At 35.2% G+C, this 24,746-nt stretch overlaps 2 protein-coding genes across 9 annotated transcripts in view; both read right to left on the bottom strand.

The window, feature by feature from the left end:
- Positions 1-124: 124 nt before the first annotated feature.
- Positions 125-18,872, bottom strand: LOC131941315 (uncharacterized). 3 transcript variants are annotated; one of them, XM_059300512.1, is made up of 9 exons: positions 18,848-18,872; positions 8,499-8,655; positions 6,765-6,956; positions 5,784-5,997; positions 4,687-5,061; positions 4,105-4,281; positions 3,615-3,760; positions 3,093-3,290; positions 125-2,917 (listed from the first exon to the last, which is right to left on the bottom strand). In XM_059300512.1, exons 2-9 carry the CDS (start codon positions 8,613-8,615, stop codon positions 1,196-1,198), a joined length of 3,141 nt encoding a protein of 1,046 aa, XP_059156495.1. In that variant the 5' UTR covers positions 8,616-8,655; positions 18,848-18,872; the 3' UTR covers positions 125-1,195. The 3 variants fall into 3 exon arrangements, with proteins under 3 accessions (XP_059156495.1, XP_059156494.1, XP_059156493.1); XM_059300511.1 differs by lacking the exon at positions 18,848-18,872 and adding an exon at positions 18,503-18,527; XM_059300510.1 differs by lacking the exon at positions 18,848-18,872 and adding an exon at positions 18,226-18,336.
- Positions 18,873-21,859: 2,987 nt separating this feature from the next.
- The window catches only part of LOC131941316 (prominin-1-A), a 53,729-nt gene continuing 50,842 nt past the window's right edge, over positions 21,860-24,746 (bottom strand). For all 6 annotated transcript variants that reach the window (XM_059300518.1, XM_059300517.1, XM_059300519.1 and 3 more), the window contains one exon: positions 21,860-24,147. Coding sequence is in view for 1 of the 6 variants with exons in the window: in XM_059300519.1 (XP_059156502.1) it covers positions 24,132-24,147 (16 nt within the window). In the remaining 5 variants the exon portion in view is untranslated. The remainder of the gene's footprint in view (positions 24,148-24,746) is intronic.

Raw genomic sequence — 24,746 nt, 5'->3', positions numbered from 1 at the left:
CTGAAGTGGTGCTCCATAAAAATTCAAATCATTGTCTAATACAGCCCCTGTGTATTTAATTTAAAATGTTAAAGTAGCCTAATTAATCTAATTATAGGACGTTACGATGTGTACACACAAATTTAACAAGAGTAATCAAAAGTTTTTTCCAGTTTTATTCCCTCTTAACTCCTGATAAGCAAATAATACATTTTTATTAAGTCTATGGAACAAATAAACTTAAGCAAAATAATTATTATAGATGAAAGAATAACATAATCATTAAAATTATATAAGAATTAGCATTAACTGAGGATGGATCTACAAATATTTTATTCATTAATTCAAAATTTGTTATGATATATAAATGTTGTACATGGTGCATATAAGACCTCAGAAATACTTCTCTTATAGTCACAACCTACACTAACAAAATAATAAATACTTTGCGTATCAACCACACAATATACAACTGGCTTAGCTTTTTTTTTCAAAGGGTAGAATATTATTTTCAAATTTTGAATATACACCAAAAAGCTGAAAGTAAAGTTAAAACATAAATCTGAATCATTAGACCTGGTTATTGTAAGTACCAGGTATATCCAATCAAATCAGATTTAGTACAGTAAGATAAAAAATTAATATATTGCACTTGATTTTACAAATCACTCTAAAGTTAAATGATAAATTTAACAAAGTTGTATTAAATTTGAACCTGATTAATCCAATAATAGCTACATGAAAGTGACATCAGAATATGGAACAGTTTGTTAATAATCATCAAAATAAAAAAAATTGTCTTTAATTATTTCAAAAAGCATTTGTGAAATAAATTTATATTGAAAACAAAAACAACTGTTACAACTTAAATTATTGATTGCAAATTTCAGAAAAAGTTCATAATTATTTTCAACATTTTTTTTTGCATAAATTGTTTTATTAGTTCTTTTTTATGTGAATAGATAGGTTACTAAAAACATCGTTCTTATGTAAATCTAAACAAAGTGTGATTACAATAATTAACTACTTAAACTTAATGAATTACATTAAATTCTACATGAAATTAAAATTATTAAATGTAATCAAATATTTTAATTGTTCAATTGAATAATTTTAAAATGGTGTCACCCTGTAACACTATTTGAAGTAAATTCTTTAAAATTAAATGTGACTGCAGAAAGCATGTAAATCAAGACTCTGTTTTCTTGCAACGAGCTTACATTAGCTTCATGCAAGCTTTGGCCCATGGTGGCACGGGCTCATTCGCTGAAATACCGTTGACATGATCTAGGAGGGTGGGAGACAGTTTGTACAACTGTCTGACAGGCCATAGCAAACTGTGACAAACTTGTGGCTTCAGCACATCCACATAACAAGACATCAAACAGCCATCAACAAAAATCTGGCCACCGGTGGTGAAAGGGGCAAACAGGCCAACTTTTCTCTCATGACAGATTTCTTGCACTGGAAAACTGGCCAACTGGTCTGGGGACGCTACAATCAGTTCATCCCCAATGTTCACATCCCTGGCAGCTAAACAAAGCTCTACACCGTTCCTCACACAGTAAACATAATGTCCACTGGTCAGGGAAGCTTGGCTTGCTGTTGTTTTCAATGTGATGAACTCGTGTGAAGCTCGGGGATCCTGGTGCCCAAACATGTAGACTGTATCAAAACACACACGGCCATCGTTACTTCTGGACATCACCCTGTCCCCAGTTTTTAGGTCCTGGAGGGTGACATGTTCTCCACTTTCTAGTATCACCAGCGAGTTGCCAGGGAAACATTCACCTCCTTTCTTCACTTCTTCTTTCACTTTTTCAGCCACTTTTTCATTAACCAAATTAGACTTGGGGTTGACTTCTGTATCGTAGTAGACCTGCAGGCGCCCCCTGTGCATGTCAAAGTCACTGCTGTCAAACAGATTCTCCTCATTCCCTGCATCAGACTGGGGGGAAACACCCTCACCCCTGGGGACATCCGGGCTGTCTGCTTCAGGGCGATCCGCTATCTCATCCAGTTTGTTGTGGATAGTGGCAGCCAGACCAAACACAGTATCCACCAGACAACCCAGCTGGCCACTCTCTGTTTCTGTGACTCTGTTACTTAGGTTGTCTACTTTCTCCTTCAGCTTGGCCAGCTCATCCTTGTACTTGTGCTCGTTTGTGTTCTGCACCATGGTGCTCAGATACTCCAAGATCATCTGGATGTCTCGCATCAAATCTTCATTCACCTGCGGCACCTGCTCCTCCTGGATGATCCTGCTGCGCTCTCTCTGAGCAAACTCAAAAATTGCATTAGTATAGCGGGTGCCATTTCCTTTTAAACTGTCCACCTTAGCAACCAGTCGAATCAGCTGACTCTTCATGACTTTAGGGTCTTCAGCTTTGTTGTTGAACAGCACGCAGCGATGGTTGCACTCTTCAAACAAATCTTTCAGCGCCCCCTTCTGACTGTGGCACCAATCGGTGAAGGTTTTTTCTTTGATTTCCTTTTCAAAGTTGTCCCCGTGGGTGACGACACAAACACAGTGGGATTTGATAATGTCCTCGCCCAAAACACATTTCAGCAGTCCGATTGCTTTCTTCTCTTCCGTCGTCATGCGCGTCCCAAACCTGATGATGAGCAGCAGGGCGTGAAATCCTTCAGGGCAGTTGGCGATGGCTTCACTGATAGACTTGATGGCCAGATCTATGGAGGAGGCATCGGTATCTAAGTTGGTATCACAGACACCAGGCGTATCAACAACTTTAAGTATGCGTCCATCTACTTCAGACCAAGCTACATTCGTGCGAGTGGTGACAGAGTCTCCGTCTGCTGAAGAAACAAACTTGTGCGCCCCTAGGATAGAGTTTCCTGTTGAACTTTTACCATGCCCAGTTTTACCAATCAGTAACAAATCCAGGTCAGAGCCAGGCGGGAGCTTGGATGTTACTTCCTGTCAGATAAGAACGTAAATATATCAAGTTCCTGCCAATTTCAACTCAAATTAAATTACTTGGTTTTACTGTATCAGAATTAGAAAGCACATTAAAATCTATATACCAGTATTTGAAAGCTACTGTTACAAGATGTAAAGAAGAAATAAATGTTTGATGTTTGCTAGTCTTTACCTCAATAAAAACTTGCACAGTAGTGAGAGGGTCATTAGAGAGAAGGTCCTGCAAGCTCTCCTCAGTGGGGAGGTGAACAAAGTCTAAGCTGACCACTGTTTCATGTAAAACCATGTGCGTCTGCTGAATTTTCTTCAACACTTTGTTACCTTCATCCACTCTGTTATCTACCAGAAACCTCTGGCTCCTGAAAAATTCCTGAAATAGAAATGCTACTGACATTACCTGATCATTAAAGAAAATTAATAACCCTAATACCACATTTATAGTGCTGACCACACTATCTCTTCATATGTAGAGGTCACAGAAACAGGTGACCTCTACATCACTTCCTGCATAGACTTCCGGCTTGAAAATGAAAATTTACTTTTAAAGCCACATTCTTTTTAATTTCAATTTTAAAAAATATATCCATAAGTAATTTATATTTAGGAAGTCATTAAGTCATCACTTGAAAGTTCCAACAATGAAGTGTCTGCTCAGGTAGGTTAGCTACAATCAAAATGATACAAGCTGGGGTACCTGGATTAGATTAGCAGCCTTCTCGCAGTTGCATAAGAGATGGAAAAGTTTATCCAACATAACACACACATCTTCGGGATAAGGAGCAAAGTTGAGACTGTGAAGACTTAAGTACTCAAGATTTCCAGAGTTAGGAGCTGGTCTTGCTGAAATAACAAGTTGAAATTGTGAAGACGGGTAGATAGAAAAACAGGGGCTGTGGGTAAAGAGAAGGAAAGAAATGCTACTGACTTCAAATTGCTGTTTCAAAACACCCAGAATAACTAAAAAAAAATTTTAAAGTGATACACAGAAATTCTGAAACTATAAATTCCTTTTTTTCTATAAGAAATTAATTTTCTTAGAAATTCTCTTTAAATAACAAGCTGTATTTCATTTGGAGATATTGAGAAAGAAAATCAAGAACAATAGCAAGGCTAAAAATATGGTCTAGAAATTAAAAAAAAAGCACAAACGAGCCAAACTCAACTGAATGTCTGACTAAACTTACTTTGTTCAAAAGGCTGTAAAATAACTCTGAGGTTGTAAAAAAATTTGGGCCCTGTCTGCTCTAGTACAACAAAGCTGTCATAGTTTCCATCCCCGTCCTCCTCATCGTTCAGCTCACCAAAGCCTTTACTCCCTGGGTGGTACTCAACAAACTGGCCAGTGGCTCCTGACTTGAAGCCTGGAATACAAGATGAGCATCAGCACTTACAGGTACAGTTGCTGGTATAAAGTGGATAGCAGCATCAGCACTTACAGGTACAGGTGCTGGTATACACAGTGGATAGCAAGTATCAGCACTAACATGTGCAGGTGCTGGTATACAGTGGATAGCAGCATCAGCACTTACAGGTACAGGTGCTGGTACAGTTATGACACATGAAATGGGAAATTGAGTTGCCAGATAGAGATGAGAAAAATTATATGAATACAAAAACTATTAAATTACATTAAACAATTAAATGATCTGGCATTTTATGAGTCAAGCTGTAAAATCTAAAGCGAAACTTTTTTGTTTGCTCAATGGAAATGATTTAGATATTTTTTTAGCTTTAAAATGAAATATAATAAGAAATAGAATACTTACTGGGCATGTTTTTCAAAATAAGGTTTGTTATTGATTCTTTTTCATCTTTATCCAGCCCATCTCTACTCCTCATGCTCCTGTTGTCCACCTCGTACTTGAGGCTGTCCTTACAGCTAGTCCACCCCAGACACAGGTCCATGAAAGCTTCCAGAGTTTTCACCATCCCAGACAAACTCGAGGGATACTTTTCCAGCTCGTGGAAGAGGCAATATTTCACATCAAGCTGGACATTGCTGTAGTGCTTGCTGGCAAGTTTCTTGTCAATTTTGGACGCGACTTTCTTCAACTTTTCTAGCCTAGAGCCAACATTGTCACCACTATAGGTTCCTAGACACTTACAAACTTTGTAGTAAAATTTTGTGAAATTCTCCTTATCTGCAGAGTACAAATAAGAAAAACATTTTCTTTAAGGATCTTAAATTCAATCTTCTTCTTCTTCGTTCTTAATTATTAGTGTTGAAGGGGATCGGGATTTATCTGCCAGTGCGTTTGTACTCGAGACTTTGTTCGAATTTATCAACCATGAGCTTTTTTTGCAGACTCGACCACGCCTCCAACACAATTAAGCGTTACGTGTCAACTGGTTATGCGCCATTGAGGCCATTGACTCCGATTTCAGCCTGCTTTTCTTTTTGGATTTGCTTCCATAGCCTTTGTCCAACCAAGAACAAACTACGAGGCAGCAGTTGTTTAATTTTGGAGTTGTCTCTCCTAGAAGAGTGGCTGTCCCCAGCTAACGAGCCTCGTCTGCTCGGGGGTTCGAACTCGAGACTTTTTCGGTTTAGCAACCATGAGCTTTACCGACTCGACCACGCCGACCCCTCTAAATTCAATAAAAACATGGACTTAGATACTCTCTTAAGCCCCGGCTGTAACTTTATCAAATCTCTATTTTCTCCATACAAACTGCAACATCTCCAACAACCAACAGACTAAAGCTACAAGGGTACAAACTGCAACATCAACAACACCGACAGAATAAAGCTACAGTTGGTATAAACTGCAAGTTAAACTGATGTTCTGTTCTCCAACAACCAACAGACTAAAGTTAAAGTTGGTAGAAACTGCAAGTTAAACTGATGTTCTGTTCTCCTTACCAGGGGAAGAGATTGTAAACATGGTGATCATCTCATTCCCAACCTCCAGTGTCTTGACCCAGTGCGTGCAGTGTTGCTGGATGCTTCTGCTCTGCCCTGGTTCACTGTACATGGAGGCAGCATCAGCCAGCAGACTTTCTGTGGTGCTCAGGCTCTCGCTGGCCCCTTCCTTACAGCAGACAGGCACAAAGTCTGGCGCCAAGTGCTGGATCTCCTGTGGGCAGACAACAACTTCAATCAACATTGTTCAACCATGTTCACCTTAAAACTTTCACCAGAACACAAACAGTGTGAACAATTTTACACAGTCTGCACATTAAAAAATAAGATTTTTACATGAAACAAAATATAGCAAAATACAGTGGCTGAAGGCAATGATTAAAGAAAAAAGTTAAGTGTTTCACATAACAGAGTTACAGTAATTTGTTCGTAAAAGTGATTGGCATGGTATAAAATGTAGTCTGTATACAGCTACATATTTGCTAACAACAAAGGTTTTGTTACAGAGAGCAATAGATGCATGTGCACCAACTAACACCAGAGATTTACCAGTTGACAAAGTTATACATAGTATATACAGGTTATGTCCGAATAAATAAATATACAAAAAAATGCCAAATTGTACAGCAAAGTCTGATTTGTAACTCTAATAGCTTTAATAGCTCACTCAATTCCTTATGTTATTAGATTTGTAAAATTAAATTTAAAAAGTGCTAGATGTTGCTTAGATTTTTCACTTGGAAACTCAGCATACAATAAAATTAGAATCAAAACAGAAACCTCTGGTTTATTTTTTAATCTCACACTGTCTTGTACAATATTTAGAGATTGAAAAGACGGTAGATAAGCTTTTGCACAAATATAATTGGATAGAAACCCAATGGATAAAGGCGATTAAGTCAAAATGCATTGGGTCATAACTGACTTGAATATTTTATTTTTATTCATTTTATTTAACAAATCTGGCATCTAAAGCATCACCTGCAAGTATGTGACTCTAAATATAAACGTGAATGAGTCATCTTTGTACAGATTCTGCAGGCAAGCAGACACGGTGTCATTCTGTATCTTGTTGGCCTTGACCTTGAAGACGTACTCAGGTGAGATGCTCAAGATGTCACAAATGTCTTTTAAACTTCGTACTTCTGTAAACTTGGAGGTCACAAGATTCAGCTGAAAGCATTTTTTAAAACATTATTTTAAAATGTTAGAAAGGAAAAATGAGATTCATTAAATTTGAAACAATACAGATATCTATAGGTCTACCTAAAACATAATGCTTGATATCCACTGGTCTCCCTAAAACATACTGCTTAATTCAATAGGTATACCCAAAATATACTGCTTGCTTCAATAAGTCTACCCAAAATATACTGCTTGCTTCAATAGGTCTACCTAAAATATACTACTTTTAGCATGTAGTCCCTAACAAAATGGATATCAGACCTGTAGGTTATGTTAGTCACTAATGTAGGTAACCTGGGGTAATTCCATACACTACTTTTCTAAAAAATTTGTAAAAAATCTAAAATTAACACTACCATAATATAATATTGAGGGTGTAACTAGACATGCATTACTTATATGATGGCAAACAAATATAGAGATAATTCACAAAATAAAATACAATTTTTTCAATATTTCATTTTTATTGTGAAAACATGGCAAATGGGGCAATTCCACACACATTATAAAAATTTTAAAATTGATGTATTAAAAAAATTGTAAAAACATTTTTCTCCTTGGAAACAATTTTGCATGGTGGCAACCACTCTTCATCACTGGGTGAGGAGAAAGCCTCAATTTCTTCCTCCTGAATTCTGCTCTCATCTGTCATAGGCCGAAGTATTTCGTTTATAATTGTGGACCATTCTGAAATAAAATAAAAATTAAATGTTAGAAAGTGTAATTACTAATCTGTGTATGGGGATGTTTAGCTCTAAATATTGCATAAATTATAATAAATAATATAGGTACAGTAAAAAGAATAATAGATAAAGAAATAAAAGAAGTCTGTGGAAATTTTACTTAACTTTAATAGCAGAGTCTTTTTAAAAATAAATAGTACTAGATCTAGTACTATTTAAATTTTTTTTTTTAGATTAAATCATGAGTTGTGAATTGCAGAATTAGCCACAACCAGTTTAAATGGTTTAAAATAATAGCTAAACTCTCTAAAGAGTATAAAAAGCAACATGGGACATTCCAAACTATAGTGTATGGAATTGCCCCACACCATGTGTGTGGAATTGCCCCACACCTACTATTGAAAAAAATATGCTTTCCTGTTCTAAATTAAAGGCTGAATCTAGCATCATTAACTGTTACTATTAACAAAAATGATTAAGCTTTCATAAAATCAATATATAATTGACAACAATTAAAAATAAGACAAAATAAACTATTATTAAAAAGTGCAGGGGTTGTACTTACCTAAGGATGTTTCAAGATAGATGCAGATAAAATTAAAATTCTTGCTCTGATTGTAGATAAACGCTTCTCTAATAGTATCAAAAAGTACAAGAAATGACCTCTTAGAAACAGGGAATAGTAACTTTTAATTAAACTTTACTCCCATTAAAAATAGAGAGTATTTAGTATATAGTGTGTGGAATTACCCCGTGTGTGGAATTACCCCGGCTTACCCTACATCAGACAAACAGTAAAGCTAAACAACACCTTGCCTAAACTAGAAGGAAAATATAGAGCTGATACCTTAGAAACGGTGGATCGTGTAGTTTCATCAATCAACATAAATCCCATCTGCAGCTGTTTCATATCTACCTCCCTGCCCAGCAAAAAGCCTTGGTGAAAAGGAACTGTGCAGTCCATTTCCTAGGCTGTGTAGTCGATTAATCAGTCTGGCATAAACCTATCAGAATAGAACAGTGATTAATTAAAATTAATTTCTTAAAATTTACAGCTATTAAAATAAGGTAATGAGTTAATTGAGTTGCCAAAAACACAAACATTGGCGTTATCATAAAAACTTCATTACTTCAAGAAGCTTTGTTTCAAATGATTCAAATCAATGGTACAATTCTGTCATACATTTTTTTAAAAATGGGAAATGTTGCTGAGGTTTAATATGAATAATGTCACTATGTGCTTATCTTTCTGCGCACTGTGTAGTAGGCCTTGGTACATTCTCTTCATAAAACTCTAACCCTTGAGTAAATTTTTTTAATGTTGATGCAGATCTAGCACTTTACTAGCAGAGGCTAGGCACAAACTAAGACAAGCCATATGAACAAATATATAACTGAAGTAAAGTATAAACTAAAGGGCCCTTCCAGATAGTCTGTACTTGATAATAATTACTATTTCATTTAACTTTATAAGGTATCAGGAATGTTTAGACTAATTACTATTTCATTTAACTTTATAAGGTATCAGGAATGTTTAGACTAATTACTATTTCATCTAACTTTATAAGGTATCAGGAATGTTTAGACTAATTACTATTTCATTTAACTTTATAAGGTATCAGGAATGTTTAGACTAATTACTATTTCATTTAACTTTATAAGGTATCAGGAATGTTTAGACTAATTACTATTTCATCTAACTTTATAAGGTATCAGGAATGTTTAGACTAATTACTATTTCATCTAACTTTATAAGGTATCAGGAATGTTTAGACTAATTACTATTTCATTTAACTTTATAAGGTATCAGGAATGTTTAGACTAATTACTATTTCATCTAACTTTATAAGGTATCAGGAATGTTTAGACAAATTACTATTTCATTTAACTTTATAAGGTATCAGGAATGTTTAGACTAATTACTATTTCATTTAACTTTATAAGGTATCAGGAATGTTTTGACTAATTACTATTTCATTTAACTTTATAAGGTATCAGGAATGTTTTGACTAATTACTATTTCATCTAACTTTATAAGGTATCAGGAATGTTTTGACTAATTACTATTTCAACTAACTTTATAAGGTATCAGGAATGTTTTGACTAATTACTATTTCAACTAACTTTATAAGGTATCAGGAATGTTTAGACTAATTACTATTTCAACTAACTTTATAAGGTATCAGGAATGTTTAGACTAATTACTATTTCATTTAACTTTATAAGGTATCAGGAATGTTTTGACTAATTACTATTTCATTTAACTTTATAAGGTATCAGGAATGTTTAGACTAATTACTATTTCATTTAACTTTATAAGGTATCAGGAATGTTTTGACTAATTACTATTTCATTTAACTTTATAAGGTATCAGGAATGTTTTGACTAATTTCTATTTCATCTAACTTTATAAGGTATCAGGAATTTTTTGACTAATTTCTATTTCATCTAACTTTATAAGGTATCAGGAATGTTTAGACTAATTTCTATTTCATCTAACTTTATAAGGTATCAGGAATGTTTAGACTAATTACTATTTCATCTAACTTTATAAGGTATCAGGAATGTTTTGACTAATTACTATTTCATCTAACTTTATAAGGTATCAGGAATGTTTTGACTAATTACTATTTCATCTAACTTTATAAGGTATCAGGAATATTTAGACTAATTACTATTTCATTTAACTTTATAAGGTATCAGGAATGTTTAGACTAATTACTATTTCATCTAACTTTATAAGGTATCAGGAATGTTTAGACTAATTACTATTTCATTTAACTTTATAAGGTATCAGGAATGTTTAGACTAATTACTATTTCATTTAACTTTATAAGGTATCAGGAATGTTTTGACTAATTACTATTTCATTTAACTTTATAAGGTATCAGGAATGTTTAGACTAATTACTATTTCATCTAACTTTATAAGGTATCAGGAATGTTTAGACTAATTACTATTTCATTTAACTTTATAAGGTATCAGGAATGTTTAGACTAATTACTATTTCATTTAACTTTATAAGGTATCAGGAATGTTTTGACTAATTTCTATTTCATCTACCTTTATAAGGTATCAGGAATGTTTTGACTAATTACTATTTCATTTAACTTTATAAGGTATCAGGAATGTTTTGACTAATTACTATTTCATTTAACTTTATAAGGTATCAGGAATGTTTAGACTAATTACTATTTCATTTAACTTTATAAGGTATCAGGAATGTTTTGACTAATTACTATTTCATCTAACTTTATAAGGTATCAGGAATGTTTTGACTTTAAAACAGTAGGACTATTTAGTATCTTTTTCAAATAATAAACTATTTATTTTGGTCTGGATTCTAGAATAGATCTATAAATTATAAATAGATGTGTAAATCATTCATTCAGATAGGGTCAGATGGTGTGACGTCATACTTTTGCATTATAAAAAAACAATGTTAGAAAACCAACTTTAACTGTTTTAATAAAATGTAATAGAAATTGACTAAAATACTCTTGATTGACAAAGTTTAGAAAAGATTTTGGAAATACATCAATGATTTAAGAAAAATGCAACTGCAAATTTTGAGGGGGGGGGGGGGGGGGGGGGGGGTTTAGGATGAGGTGTGGCGTCAGTTTAGGGGGGGGGGGTGTTTCTGGCCTTTTATGATGATGTGTGGCGGAGGGGTCAGCACTGTGTCAAGTAAATTATTTCCCAAGTTCTAACTGCGCTAGAAACATTCATATTCTGACATAGGCCTTGGCCTAAAAATTCTTTTTAATCTATATATATAATTCTCTATGTGGGACCATGTGGGACACCACTACCACTACCACATATGCACGCCGACCCTCCCCCTCTCTCACTCTCCAGGCATGAGCAACAGACCCTATTGTTATCACCCCCACCCCCAGCAGTCTGGTGAGCTGTGGTCAGGGTCCATAGCCAAATCCCAAAAGAAAATTCAAGGCTTTTTCAAGGTTTTCAAGGTGATTTTGGGGGGAATTTCAAGGTATAAACTACCACTAACGGGCATTACAATGAGGGTGATGTATGTTTTTTGCACACACAATTTTTGAAATAATGTTGGTGTTATTACAAAATTATCAAAGTCAGGAGATTGTCTGAGAGTCCAGCATAATCCCTTTTGCAATCAGTATCTTTGGTGTCAAATGACACTCCTCCAACTTCTATTTTCAGAAAAACCTCTTTCAACACTGGCTTGACCATGGGACAGAAGCAATAGATGTCTAACAATTTTCCAAATGTTCACATAAGAAATTTTGCTACCAAGCTGTTCTATGAAAAAAATGTCCAGCCTATCATGTTCTAAATTAGATTTAGATAGACAACCATTTAGAGTACATGTATCTATGAATGTTGAAAATTGAAACAGAACTTGGTCACACTCAGCTGATTCAGTTTCCATTTGTTGACTAGGATGTGAAGAATTCCCTTCATTTTTTTGGTGAACTGGCTCTATTTTTAAACATTTGCATTAGGCTAAGTCTCTTACTAATGACTAAAGTAATGGAGATTTCAACAAAAAAATTTGATGAAAATCCTATCAAAGTTGTCTTACAATCAGATTTCAAATTGAGAATTTGAAGCTCACTTGCTTTTTTTATTTTTTCTAGAGACTTTATTAGAGAGTCAGCAACAAACCCAACTTCAATTGAATGACTTGTCAATGTCAAGTGATAATCAGAATCAGGTCATTATACATAAAAGGAAGCATTGGTTCGTCTGTCTGATAGTCCTTTAAAAAGGACTCTGCACACATATTCCTTTAAAAAGGAGTCTGCACACATATAGAAACAAAAAAAAAAACCTAGCTATGCTTGTAGAAATTATCCTGCTTAATGTCATAAATGACCTCACGCTTTTTAAAAGATTATTACCTCTCCCCCCCCCCCCTCCGTCACACATCACAAAAAGCCAGGCCCCGGCCTCAAAAAATGACGTCACACCTCAGCCTATAACCCCTCCCACACCCCCCCCCCCCCTTGATTGCAGTTCAATTTTTCTTAAAATAGGATTTTTTTTCCCAAAATCTTGTCTGAACTCTGTCAAAATAGAGTATTTTAATCAATTCCTTTTAAAAATTTATTAAAACAGTTTTCTAAAATGCTAAAATTCGTTTTCTAACATTGCTTTTTAATAATGCAAAAGTGTGATGTACCACGATCTGACCCCCCCCCCCCCAATCCCCTCATCACACACCGTCACACGATTACGGATCCCCCCTCCCCCTACGAGTGTGACGTCATTTATGGACAACCCCAATGTCCCCACCTATGATATGCATGATGACGTAAAGAAATATCGTGGAAGTTTTAAGTTAGTTCATATCGCGGAATAACAAAATTAAGTTGTTTTTTTTTTAACAATTTCACAAGTAACTACGATAGTAATACTCATGTCAGAGATGTAGCCGCCCGACAAAGTGAAAAGCGGATTTTTTTTTTACAAGCGGATGGGAGGGGGCAGTGACAGCGGCAATTTTCTCAAACACGGTAATTCGAGGCTTCTTAAACATTTCAAGGACGTTTTACCACAGTAAAATTCAATTAGATCTAGACCCTGCTAGATGGTGTAACTAAATTATAGCAGACCTACATATTTTGTTCAATGACCTAAAACGATGCAGATCTAGATCTAGTTTTTGTTTTCGCTTAAATCTAGCAGTAAGCCCAATATTAAAGATAACCACGTTAAAATTAGATAAACAGCGTTTGTAGAACTGCCTTGACCGTGAGACACTACTGTGCTCGCGCGTGGTCTCGTGTCATAGGTCTTACGGTCAGCGCGACCTTGAAGTGAGAGGTAGTAAAAAGTGTCCGTAAAGTTGAGTGAAAACAGCACAGTCATAGTCCTTCAAATTATTTTTCTTTTCTTTTGATAAATACAAAATTTTTTTTACGTCGGCGCAAAATCTTTCCTTTTTTTAAGAAGACAATCGGCGATGCTAATGAGCTGGTAATGTTAGGATTTAGTTTATTTTAATTACATAGCCTAGCGGTAGCCCATTGTTGACGTCACATAATTAATGCGAATTTTACCCCAACCTATATCGTCATAAATAACCAGACAGCCACGTCAAGAATGACATCAAAAAGTTCTGTCTACAGCCTCACCCATCTGATACAGTCAATGTGTATTTGGTCCATAGCGCACGTGAGATTGACGATTACGTCATTTGCCATTGGTTTTTTTTAACGAACGTGATTAATATGCCTATTGGCATTAGGAAATCTTGTTGGTTAATAGTTATTGGTTGATTGTTATGATTGAAGATGTTTGAAACCATAGAACCGGATAACACGGAAATTTAACACAAGAAAAAAAAAAGGTCGACACTAAATCGATTTTGATGTTTACTGTGGGCTTTTGCGTAACATTTGCGGCCTAATGCCGCAACAGGTTTGTCAAAATCGAAAAATTTACGGGCAAAACCGTACAAGTAGGTAGGCCCTAACAGAAAACAATGAATCTAGATCTAGAATCTAGTAACTCGTTCGTAAACGGAGATACCCGAAAAAACGATGCTAAATTTAGCCCTCGGCTATCGTTTACGTCACGATCAAGAATCTAGGTTAGGAAGAGCTTATGCAAAACTGGTCAGGTTGAGGTCATAGCGCACGCTCAGCGAAGGAGAGGGTTGGAAATAGTAGACTCCGAAGTTAACGCAGACCCACGGCAAAAAAAAAAAAAAAAAAAAGCCAGAAAAATTTTAGATCCATCAGAATTAAAAATTTTTTTTAAATTCGATTTACGCACTGTTTTCAAGGTTTATCTATAAAATTCAAGGGGTTTTGCTCATTTTTGGGGAAATTCAAGGGTTTTTCAAGGCCTTGAGATGTTTTTTGGAATTCAAGGGTTTTTCAAGGATTCAAGGTCCGCTACGGACCCTGTGTGGTTCACGCTAAATGTTTACAATCGTAGAGCCGGGGGCAAATTAGTGACGGCTATTCATCATCATCATTATTCCTATATGGCCCCTGGGGAGCAAAGGGCTGCAACCACACATCTCCAGCGGACTCGGTTTTGGGCTGCTCCTCTAATCTGTGCCCATGAGAGCCCAGCTGTTTTTGCCTCTTCCTCAACCGTTCTCTTCCATGTTTTCTTTGGTCGGCCCACCCTCCTTTTCCCCTGGGGATTCCAGTCCAGTGCATGTTTTGCGATGTTTTCTTTTTCTTTTCTTAACGTGTGTCCAATCCATCCCCATTTCCGGGCCTTAATATCTTTCTCTATTGGCTGTTGCTTTAAAATTTGCCACAGGTCTTTGTTTGATACTTTGTCCGGCCATCTTATTTTGAGTATATGTCGTAGGCATTTGTTTACGAACGCCTGTAGCCTATCAGTATTTGTCTTCGTAACCCTCCAGGTCTCCGAGCCATAGAGTAGCACTGCTTTAACATTTGTGTTGAAAATCCCAATTTTCCTCCGGAGTGACAGGGCCGTGGACCTCCACATCGGGCGCAGCGAGTTGAAGGCACATCTAGCCTTGTTGATACGGCATTTTATGTCCTCGTCTGCTCCCCCGTCCTTATTGATCACGCTTCCCAGATATGTGAATGTGTTTGTTTCTCGTAAATCTTCTCCATTTAGCTGTATGGGCAGGTCCTGGCTGTTATTGATTCTGATGACCTCTGTTTTGTTTTTATTGATTTTTAGCCCAATTTTGGAGGCTTCTTCAGACAGCCGATTTAGTTTGGCTTGCGTGTGTTGATGCTTATGAGATAGTAGGCAGATGTCATCGGCAAAATCAAGATCCTCCAACCTTTTTGTAAAACTCCACTGGATTCCTGTGTCATTTTTTGTGGCCCTCAGCATGATCCAGTCGATTACCATCAAGAATATCATTGGCGATAGCATACATCCCTGTCTTACTCCTGTCGTCACCGTGAATGGTTTTGTTAGCTTTCCCTTGTGTATTACCTGACTGGTGGGTGACGGCTATTAGGGGCAGATAATTTAGTTTTTAAACAATTTGAAACTAAGGGGAGGTAACAAGTTCTGATTGATCTTTTCATTGTTGTCCGTAAACTGTCATCACAGACAGAGGGGGGAGGGGGGGGTGAGGATAATCATCCTTCACGAGATACTAATAGTGTTTTCAGTAGCGTACGCAGGGGGGAGCAGGGGGAGCGGCCGCTCCCCCTCTGGCCATTTTCAGCAAAGTGGCGCCTTTTTGGAAACTTTTTAAATTCAAAGTTTTAAACAATGATATTTGTTAAAAAAATATTTTTGTTCGGCACATCTATGTAAATCAAAAGATTTCTTTTCATGCAGCAATTAAGCATTATTGTTCTAGTCTAGTAGTGTTTACGTTTACAACACGTATTAACAGCTGCATCAGTTTACCTTTCTAAAAATAACCATTACGATGTATTGCAATGTTTAAAATACCTCTACGGTAGTACCACTTGGCAAGAGGGGTGTTAAGTTTAAGGCAACTGTATAATGTATTTGCTTACGAATAATTGAATTAAAAAATGTTATACATAAAACTTCACACATAATTACTTTATATATACAGTTTGAATCGTGTGATTAATTTAAAAAAAATTACAATACAGAAACAGTTTGAGCGATAGTGATTACGATTACAAATTATATGAAACAGTTACAACCCCCCCCCCCCCCCCCCCATGGACCCCTCTGTAAAAAAATTATTGTCATAATACCACTGCTACTTATTTAAATCTATTTCTGTAATATATATTTGTGTAATATATATTTGTGTAATATATATTATGTATGTTTAGAACAGTCATCTAAAAACTGATGCTATGTTCACTCTGAGTTGGTTATCTCCCCCCCTCCCCCCCCCCCCCCCCCCCCACACACACACCTCACCACCACAATTGTGTAGATCGACATTAATGTCACACCTAGGTATACACTGGGTTGGATAATAGACCTAAAGTGAACGGACAGTGGTGCATGAAGTTGAACCCATCCCCCCCCCCCCCCAACCCACCCCGAACTGATCTGTTAAGTACATGTAGAGAACGCGTAATGATGTACCATAGTACCATGCCGCCAGAAAATTAGCTTTTTAAACGTAAAACTCTGTGAATATTGTTTTTGAAATTACCAGTAAAAAAAGGTGTGTGATCAATACAGTGATCTAACCCATACCTATCACTATGTTTAAAAAATGATCTTTAAAGAACACAAAGAAGCAGTAGATAATTGAAATATATGAATTAGTACTGAAAGACAGATATTCAGTTATATGTAGGCTGTTATTCCGAATGTTTTTCTAATATATCGAAAAGCGTGCTTTTATACCAACTCTGATTTTAAAAACTTTCATTATGCTGTAATACTTTAGCATTTATGATGACGATATATTAAATTCTGATTATAGACAAAAACATTTTGTAAACACAAATAGCCTTAAACAATTTCATTATATTCTAAAGTAATTATTTATTTGTATTGACATTTACAATTAAATGTGTGAATATATACATATTTATATTAAGAGAGTGATTATTTCCCCTATTTACCTTGTCTTAAATAATTTCCCAGGAATTATTATGTAAGAAATTTTGTTTACAAGAATTACAAAACAGATTGTGTTACGTTCATTGTTTTTGGTTGTAGTGTATATATATATATATATATATATATATATATATATATATATATATATATATATATATATATATACATTGTTTAGATTGATACAATTTTTGTTTTGTCGGCCAACATTGTGTGTTTTTTCTTATTTCGTCAGAGTGCTACTTTCAATTTATTTTACATCATAGCGAATTAATGACATACAGCTATATATATATATATATATAATACACGTATATAGAACGTGTTAAAAATTCGGCGCCTTTTTTGTTCTTTTCGCTCCCCTACAACGAAAACCTGGATACGCCTCTGAGTGTTTTAAAGCACAATATTTTCAGTCGCAGCAAGTAGAAAATAAAACAACTAAATAGCTGCGTATGTTATACAGCAGGTCGGCTCGTTCTATATAATTCGGTATCATTAGAAAGCATGCATTTTTAGAGCATGTATTATTTTTAAGGAAAAATTTAAAGAAAATGACAAGTAACAGCACTAGATTATAGCTCAGTGTTTCTTCCAGACTTTTTTCTCTGGGGGGGGGGGGGGGCACTTGAAATTTTCGGGGGGGGGCGGTAGACTTTCTTCGGGGGAGCGGGGGGGGGGGCGGACACTGTTAAAAGTATATATTTTATATATAAATTATATAAATTTCATTTTGTTCGAGGGGGGGGGGGGGGGGCGGTAAAATTTTTTCTAACACAGCATTGTGACTTCATTGTCATTGTATTGTTGTAATAAAACTAAAACATCACTTAAAACTGCTCTAAAACGGTAGTAAAATAAAACGTCCTTTTGAAAATTTTAGTAACCTAAATCCCTAAATCTAAATCAGTAAATCTAGATCTATAGTTCTAAGCTTTTACTAGATCTAGATCTAGTAGTAGATCTAGATTATATCCTATGACGTAGATCTATATGTAAGGTCTATACTAGATCTATAATAAAGCAACTAGATCTAAATATTATAACTAGATTTCTAGATCTCCATCACTTGCCTGTCATGGGGCTAGACTGGTAGAATCTACATTTCCGAATTTGCATTTTTAAGAAATGCAGAACTGTTTTATTGCGCAAATACCTAGTCTAGATCTATAAATAGACTTTTCGGTCGCCTTTACAGTTCAGGATTTTCCCGTTTCAGGTTTACCAGAGATGTCGATGATACTACGCCTAAATATTATTATTAAATAATAACTAGATAGACTATGTAAATGATGTTTCCTTACGAAAATGTAATTAAATAGCCGGATATAAGGCCTACTTATAACGTACGGTAGTATTTTATTGATGACAAACTGCACATAGATATTATTCAACCAAAATATATGATGACATATTTTCAATGACAGCGGGGTTAATGATGAGTTGGATGATGCAAGTCTTCGAATGGGAATGCCGCCTCTTCTTTGCCTTTAGATTTTAGATCTACTTCTAGATCTAGATCTAAATCATAGATAGAGAAAATAGATCTTATCTAGATCTAGTAGATCTAAATCTAGGTGTAACAACATTTTTTTTTTGCAGCTCTAGCAACTAAATAGTTAGTTACTAAATAGCCAATAGGCTTACTCGTTGGTCAGATCTTATATAATATTAAAATTATATAGGGTGACTCACCACTTAAATTCACATGACACCAACGTGTCACACAGCTTAATTCACGCGACACAAAGGTGACACACCACTTAAGTTCACATGATTCAAACGTGTCACACAGCTTAATTCACATAATACCTAGGTGCAGTGGCGTAGCGAGGTCGGGTGTCACCCGGTGCGGCACTTAATAGTGTCACCCCCCGAGGCGTAGCGACCCTTCCCGGGGACAAACTTTCAATTTTCGATTTGCACCCCCCCCCCCCTCAAACTTTCAATTTGCACCCCCCCCCTCAAACTTGCGATGTGCACCCCCCTCAAACTTTCGATTTGCCTCTATTTAACACTCGAATTAATCACTTAATTAAAGGGGGGTCCGTAATTTTGTGACGGTGTGTGATGAGGGGTAGTGGGGGGGGGGGGAGGGGGTTCAGATGGTGCGACGTCACACTTTTGCATTATAAAAAAGCAATGTTAGAAAACTAATTTTAGACGTTATTTCGCGTAATAGGAATTGATTAAAATACTTTATTTTGACAAAGTTCAGACAGGATTTTGGAAAAATGTCGATGTTTAAAAAAAAATTCAACTGCACTTTTGAGGGGGGTTGTAGGCTGAGGTGTGATGTTATTTTAGGGGGCGGGGTCTGGCTTTTTGTGACGATGTGTGACAAAGGGGAGGTAAAAATCGTCAAAAAAAGCGTGACGTCATTTATGGATGACATCCAAGGTGTCGCACCACTTAATTCACATGACACCAAGGTGTCACACAGCTTAATGCACATAATACCAAGGTGTCGCACCACTTAATTCACATAATACCAAGGTGTCGCACCACTTAATTCACATAATACCAAGGTGTCGCACCACTTAATTCACATAATACCAAGGTGTTGCACCACTTAATTCACATAATACCAAGGTGTCGCACCACTTAATTCACATGACACCAAGGTGTCACACAGCTCAATTCACATAATACCAAGGTGTCGCACCACTTAATTCACATAATACCAAGGTGTTGCACCACTTAATTCACATAATACCAAGGTGTCGCACCACTTAATTCACATAATACCAAGGTGTTGCACCACTTAATTCACATAATACCAAGGTGTCACACCACTTAATTCACATGACACCAAGGTGTCACACAGCTCAATTCACAGTGAATCAGGGACAACAGCAATTTTCTAATATGAAAATAAAACCACCAATGTTTCTCCCAAAACTAGCTTTAATTTGTATTACAACACCAACAATAACAAATAGAATTTTTTTTAAATGTGAATTTTATTACTTGTGAACATTTTCAAAGTAGGCATTCATTTTGTAATCAAAATATATAGTGTATCAAAATATTCAGTTTTTGAAGAAATATAGTAAAACAGTTTTTATTGAAATATAGTAAAATAGTTTTTATTGAATAATGGAAATTTGTGATTGAAATTGTCATGCTTAGTTTAATACTGGCAAAAATTGTACATCTGTGAATTTAGCAGTTATCTGGGTCAGCTAAAGATAGATAATAAAGATAGGATTCCACAATAATAAAGGGTCCATAATAAATTTAATTTTTTAATGTGCTCTGATAAATTATAACACTATTCTGCAAATATTTAACACTCATTATCCCTGACCCAAATGAAAGCAGCACTTGTGAACACCAAGTTGCCTGTTTAGAGCAAATGTATTTCTGCATGTCTCCATATATCATGTCAGTATATTTTCTGCATGTAATATGACAGCTTGTATCATGTCAATGTGTATCACCACATGCAGATCTATCAAAGAAAGTATTTTTTTATCTTGGGGCATATTTTTACTTCAAGTATGCATACACCACATGAATCTTGATTGGAAAAGGAAATTCCACACCATGTATAAATAGAATGGGAAATTCCAACAGTCCATCAGAAAATATCTAGGAAAAAAGTTTCAACTAAAGTAGTTGGTGGCCAGACTAAACAATAATTGAAACAGTCTAGATATGTATACACAGATAATTAGTCTGATTAGGTTAGTGTGTGACATGTTTACAAGACTGAATTAACATGCATTAGTTCTGAGATGGTGATCAATATACAAATTATTAGTACTTGTTATATATTTTCACCTGATTTGTTATGCAGTAATGATGTTATATTGTTTGATGTAAAAATGTGATGTGGTAAGCTTCATACAAATGTAGAAAATATTATTTTTTAAAACAAATTTAAAAAATTAAAACATTTAAAAAAGTTTTACCTAGAAACAACTTCATGCTATGATGTTCTTTACTATGTAATGCAAGATGGGGCTAGACTGCAGAGAGCTCACGCTACAGAATAATATGTGACCACACACTAACCTGTCCCCACAGAAAATTGTGTTGACCACACACTAACCTGTCCCCACAGAAGATTGAGTTGACCACACACTAACCTGTCCCCACAGAAAATTGAGTTGACCACACACTAACCTGTCCCCACAGAAGATTGAGTTGACCACACACTAACCTGCCCCCCACAGAAAATTGTGTTGACCACACACTAACCTGTCCACACAGAAATTTGAGTTGACCACACACTAACCTGTCCCCACAGAAAATTGAGTTGACCACACACTAACCTGTCCCCACAGAAGATTGAGTTGACCACACACTAACCTGTCCCCACAGAAAATTGAGTTGACCACACACTAACCTGTCCCCACAGAAAATTGAGTTGACCACACACTAACCTGTCCCCACAGAAAATTGAGTTGACCACACACCAACCTGTCCCCACAGAAAATTGAGTTGACCACACACTAACCTGTACACACAGAAAATTGAGTTGACCACACACTAACCTGTCCCCACAGAAAATTGAGTTGACCACACACTAACGTGTCCCCACAGAAAATTGAGTTGACCACATACTAACCTACCCCACAGAAAATTGAGTTGACCACACTAACCTGCCCCCCACAGAAAATTGAGTTGACCACACCCTAACCTGTCCCCACAGAAAATTGTGTTGACCACACACTAACCTGCCCCCCCCCCCCCCCCCACAGAAAATTGAGTTGACCACACACTAACCTGTCCCCACAGAAAATTGTGTTGACCACACACTAACCGACGGCCCCCACCCCACATAATATTAAGTTGACCAGGGAGTTTATGAACCTAACGACTGTGTTAAAACAAATTCTCCATGGAAAACATAATCCAGCTCACACAGCAATCATAGCATGCATCAACACACCAAACTACACCAGCACACAAAATTCATTGCACAACCTATGCCTGGATTTACTTTTTTTAAACATGGAATGCAGTTAGATGACCAGAGGACCTTCCATCAAGTATTTAGAGAAAATGTGACGATACCACAAGACTTTACCCACAGGAAATGTGAAGATGACCACAGGACTTCCCCTCACAAAATGTGAAAATAACAACCCCCACAGGAAATGTGATAATGACCACAAGACCTTCTCCCACAGAAAATGTGAAGATGACCAAAGATAATGTGGAATTTCCCACTCTGAGATAAACAAACGTCAAATATCACTTTTTTTTTAATGTGAATAAAAATAGTCCTATGACTTATGTCATTTATAGCCACTTTTTCATGAAAATTTGGAATCAACACAATATTTTCTAAAACTCTAGCCTAAACCCAGAAAGAAAAAGGGAAAAATTCTCAGTAAAATTTGATCTCTAATTCTGGATTTTAAAATTTTTAACACATCCCACAGGTAAAGTTTTTTTAATCAGTTGGTCAAAGTGATTGGCAGCATTAACAACATCAATTTAAATGACGTGAAATTACAGCTCTGTTATAAATAAAACTAAATAACATTTTAAATTTAAGGTTAAAAATTAATAACATGAACGTGAATCTATAATTTAAAAAAGTAAACGTACTATGTTGAATTACATAAATAAATTTCAAGTAATTGTTTGTATTTATTTTAAAAATTTAAGCAATAGAAATTGCACATTTATTTTATGTTAACAGCAATCAACGTAAAGGCACATATGTAAAATTATCAAATGACAAAAATTTTAAAAAATAATTTTATTTTACAAAGACTGCTACAAGGTGAGCGCAACACAATTTTCTCTGACATAAACAACACTAAACCTGCCCATCCCTGAAGTGTGGAAAGATCCAGACAATATTATGCTCCCACTGTGCCCTCGTGAAAAATGGGCTTCAACTCTTACGGATGATGATATCAAGTAAAAACCATTAGAGGTCCGTAAACATCTTGGATTTGAAAGTAAACATCTTGGATTTTACAGTAAATTGTAAGTCTTAACATTGTAAAATATTTCAAAAAATAATGTAAAAATGACAATTTATGGTGATTGCAAAATCCCATTTGAACAAGGCAAAAAAATGACAAAAATTAAAGGGTGACAACACATTCTTAAAAATATTTTGCTCAAGGTTTGACATATTGTATACTGTGAATACTTCTGAAAATTAGTTTTAAATGCACTAATTAAAGTTAAAAGGAGATGTAAGTCTATTTCTTAGTTTTGTTATTTTAGGAAACAAATTAACTAGTACTTGGGTTGGGCAAAAAGTAAAAATAATTTTTCATTTAAATATTTTATGTTATGATGTCGGTAGATATATAAAGAAGTAACATTAAAATATAAGATTAATTAAGTACAAACATTTTAAGTTCACATATTTCTATCAGTTAACATTCACTTTTATAGGCTTATTCTTATTACAAATTTAATTTTAAATGCATGAGTTAATTTAATTCAGAAATTTTTATGTTTTTTTATTCAATATTTTAAAAATAAAAATGTATTATGCAAATATCACACAAACTAAATTCTCCTCAAGTTTTGATAATTGAACGCAAGTTTCTAGAAGTCTTTAAGTCATAAGGAATGATGTCACACTGCCTGAGCACAACAGGCTCAGCCTACACAACTGGCAGTTAAACTGGATCCTTCGTTCAACTGATATGAAAACTTTAGGGATAACTCAATAAATAACAAAACAATATTTAAAAAATGTTATATACAGTGGAATAAATCAATATTTTAGTAACTTAATTTGCCATTGATAAAGTGGAATTTAGGAGGAAATTTTGAATGATATGTTAAAACAGTCTAGTTGTAAACAGTGATAAGGCAATGCAAGATAAAATAGTTCTTTAAGGCAAGACACTGTGTAGGGAGCCATCATTTAGCAGATGCGCCACCTCCTAGTTGAGCAGTTTCAGTTCTTTAGCTGTTCTATGGAGCAAAATTTTATCATGGGCCTTTTCATCTAGGATTCTGCTTGCATCTAAGTTAGAGTTGGGTAGGAATGTTACCAGTGGTCTGTCCTGGGATAAAAACATTAGAAAAAAATTTAAAAGTTGAAAATTATTAAAATGTCAAAAAACAGATTAAATACACATGATAACTAAGAAAACAGAGAAACAAAAAAGCCGGACACAAATATGACATGTAACCTATTATTTTTAGAGATGGTTTTGATTAGTTGTTTGATTAAGTTCCACACAAAAATTAAACATTAAAATAAAGAAAATAAAAAAACACTGTTAAAATAAATGTAAAGCACGTTCATTAGCGAACAGCTAAAAACTAGAGGTCTACAAAATTTATGCTAAGGAATACATTTGGCAACAGGAATCCATTGTTAAATTATACTAAGTTTGCCTAAAACAACTGATTACATAATTAACACATCTGATTGATTAAATTCCTTACTACTAGTGTTTGAATCAGCTTGAGGCAAAAAAAATTAAATTTGGTGTCAGCTACTTGGTTGATTGGCGGACTTAGTAACATTTGTACAATGGAATCCTTTTTATTCTTGGGATTATTTCTTTTACCAACAACATTTAAAGTTTAAAAAAATAATTAACAATATAAAATAGTACATTAAGATTGATATTTTTTTTATTAATCTAAAAGAACT

Source organism: Physella acuta, unplaced genomic scaffold (assembly GCF_028476545.2).
Source record: "Physella acuta isolate Inbredline_101_S28 unplaced genomic scaffold, ASM2847654v3 ptg000357l, whole genome shotgun sequence".
NCBI classification, from domain to species: domain Eukaryota; kingdom Metazoa; phylum Mollusca; class Gastropoda; family Physidae; genus Physella; species Physella acuta.
This window is presented reverse-complemented; position numbering and strand designations above follow the sequence as displayed.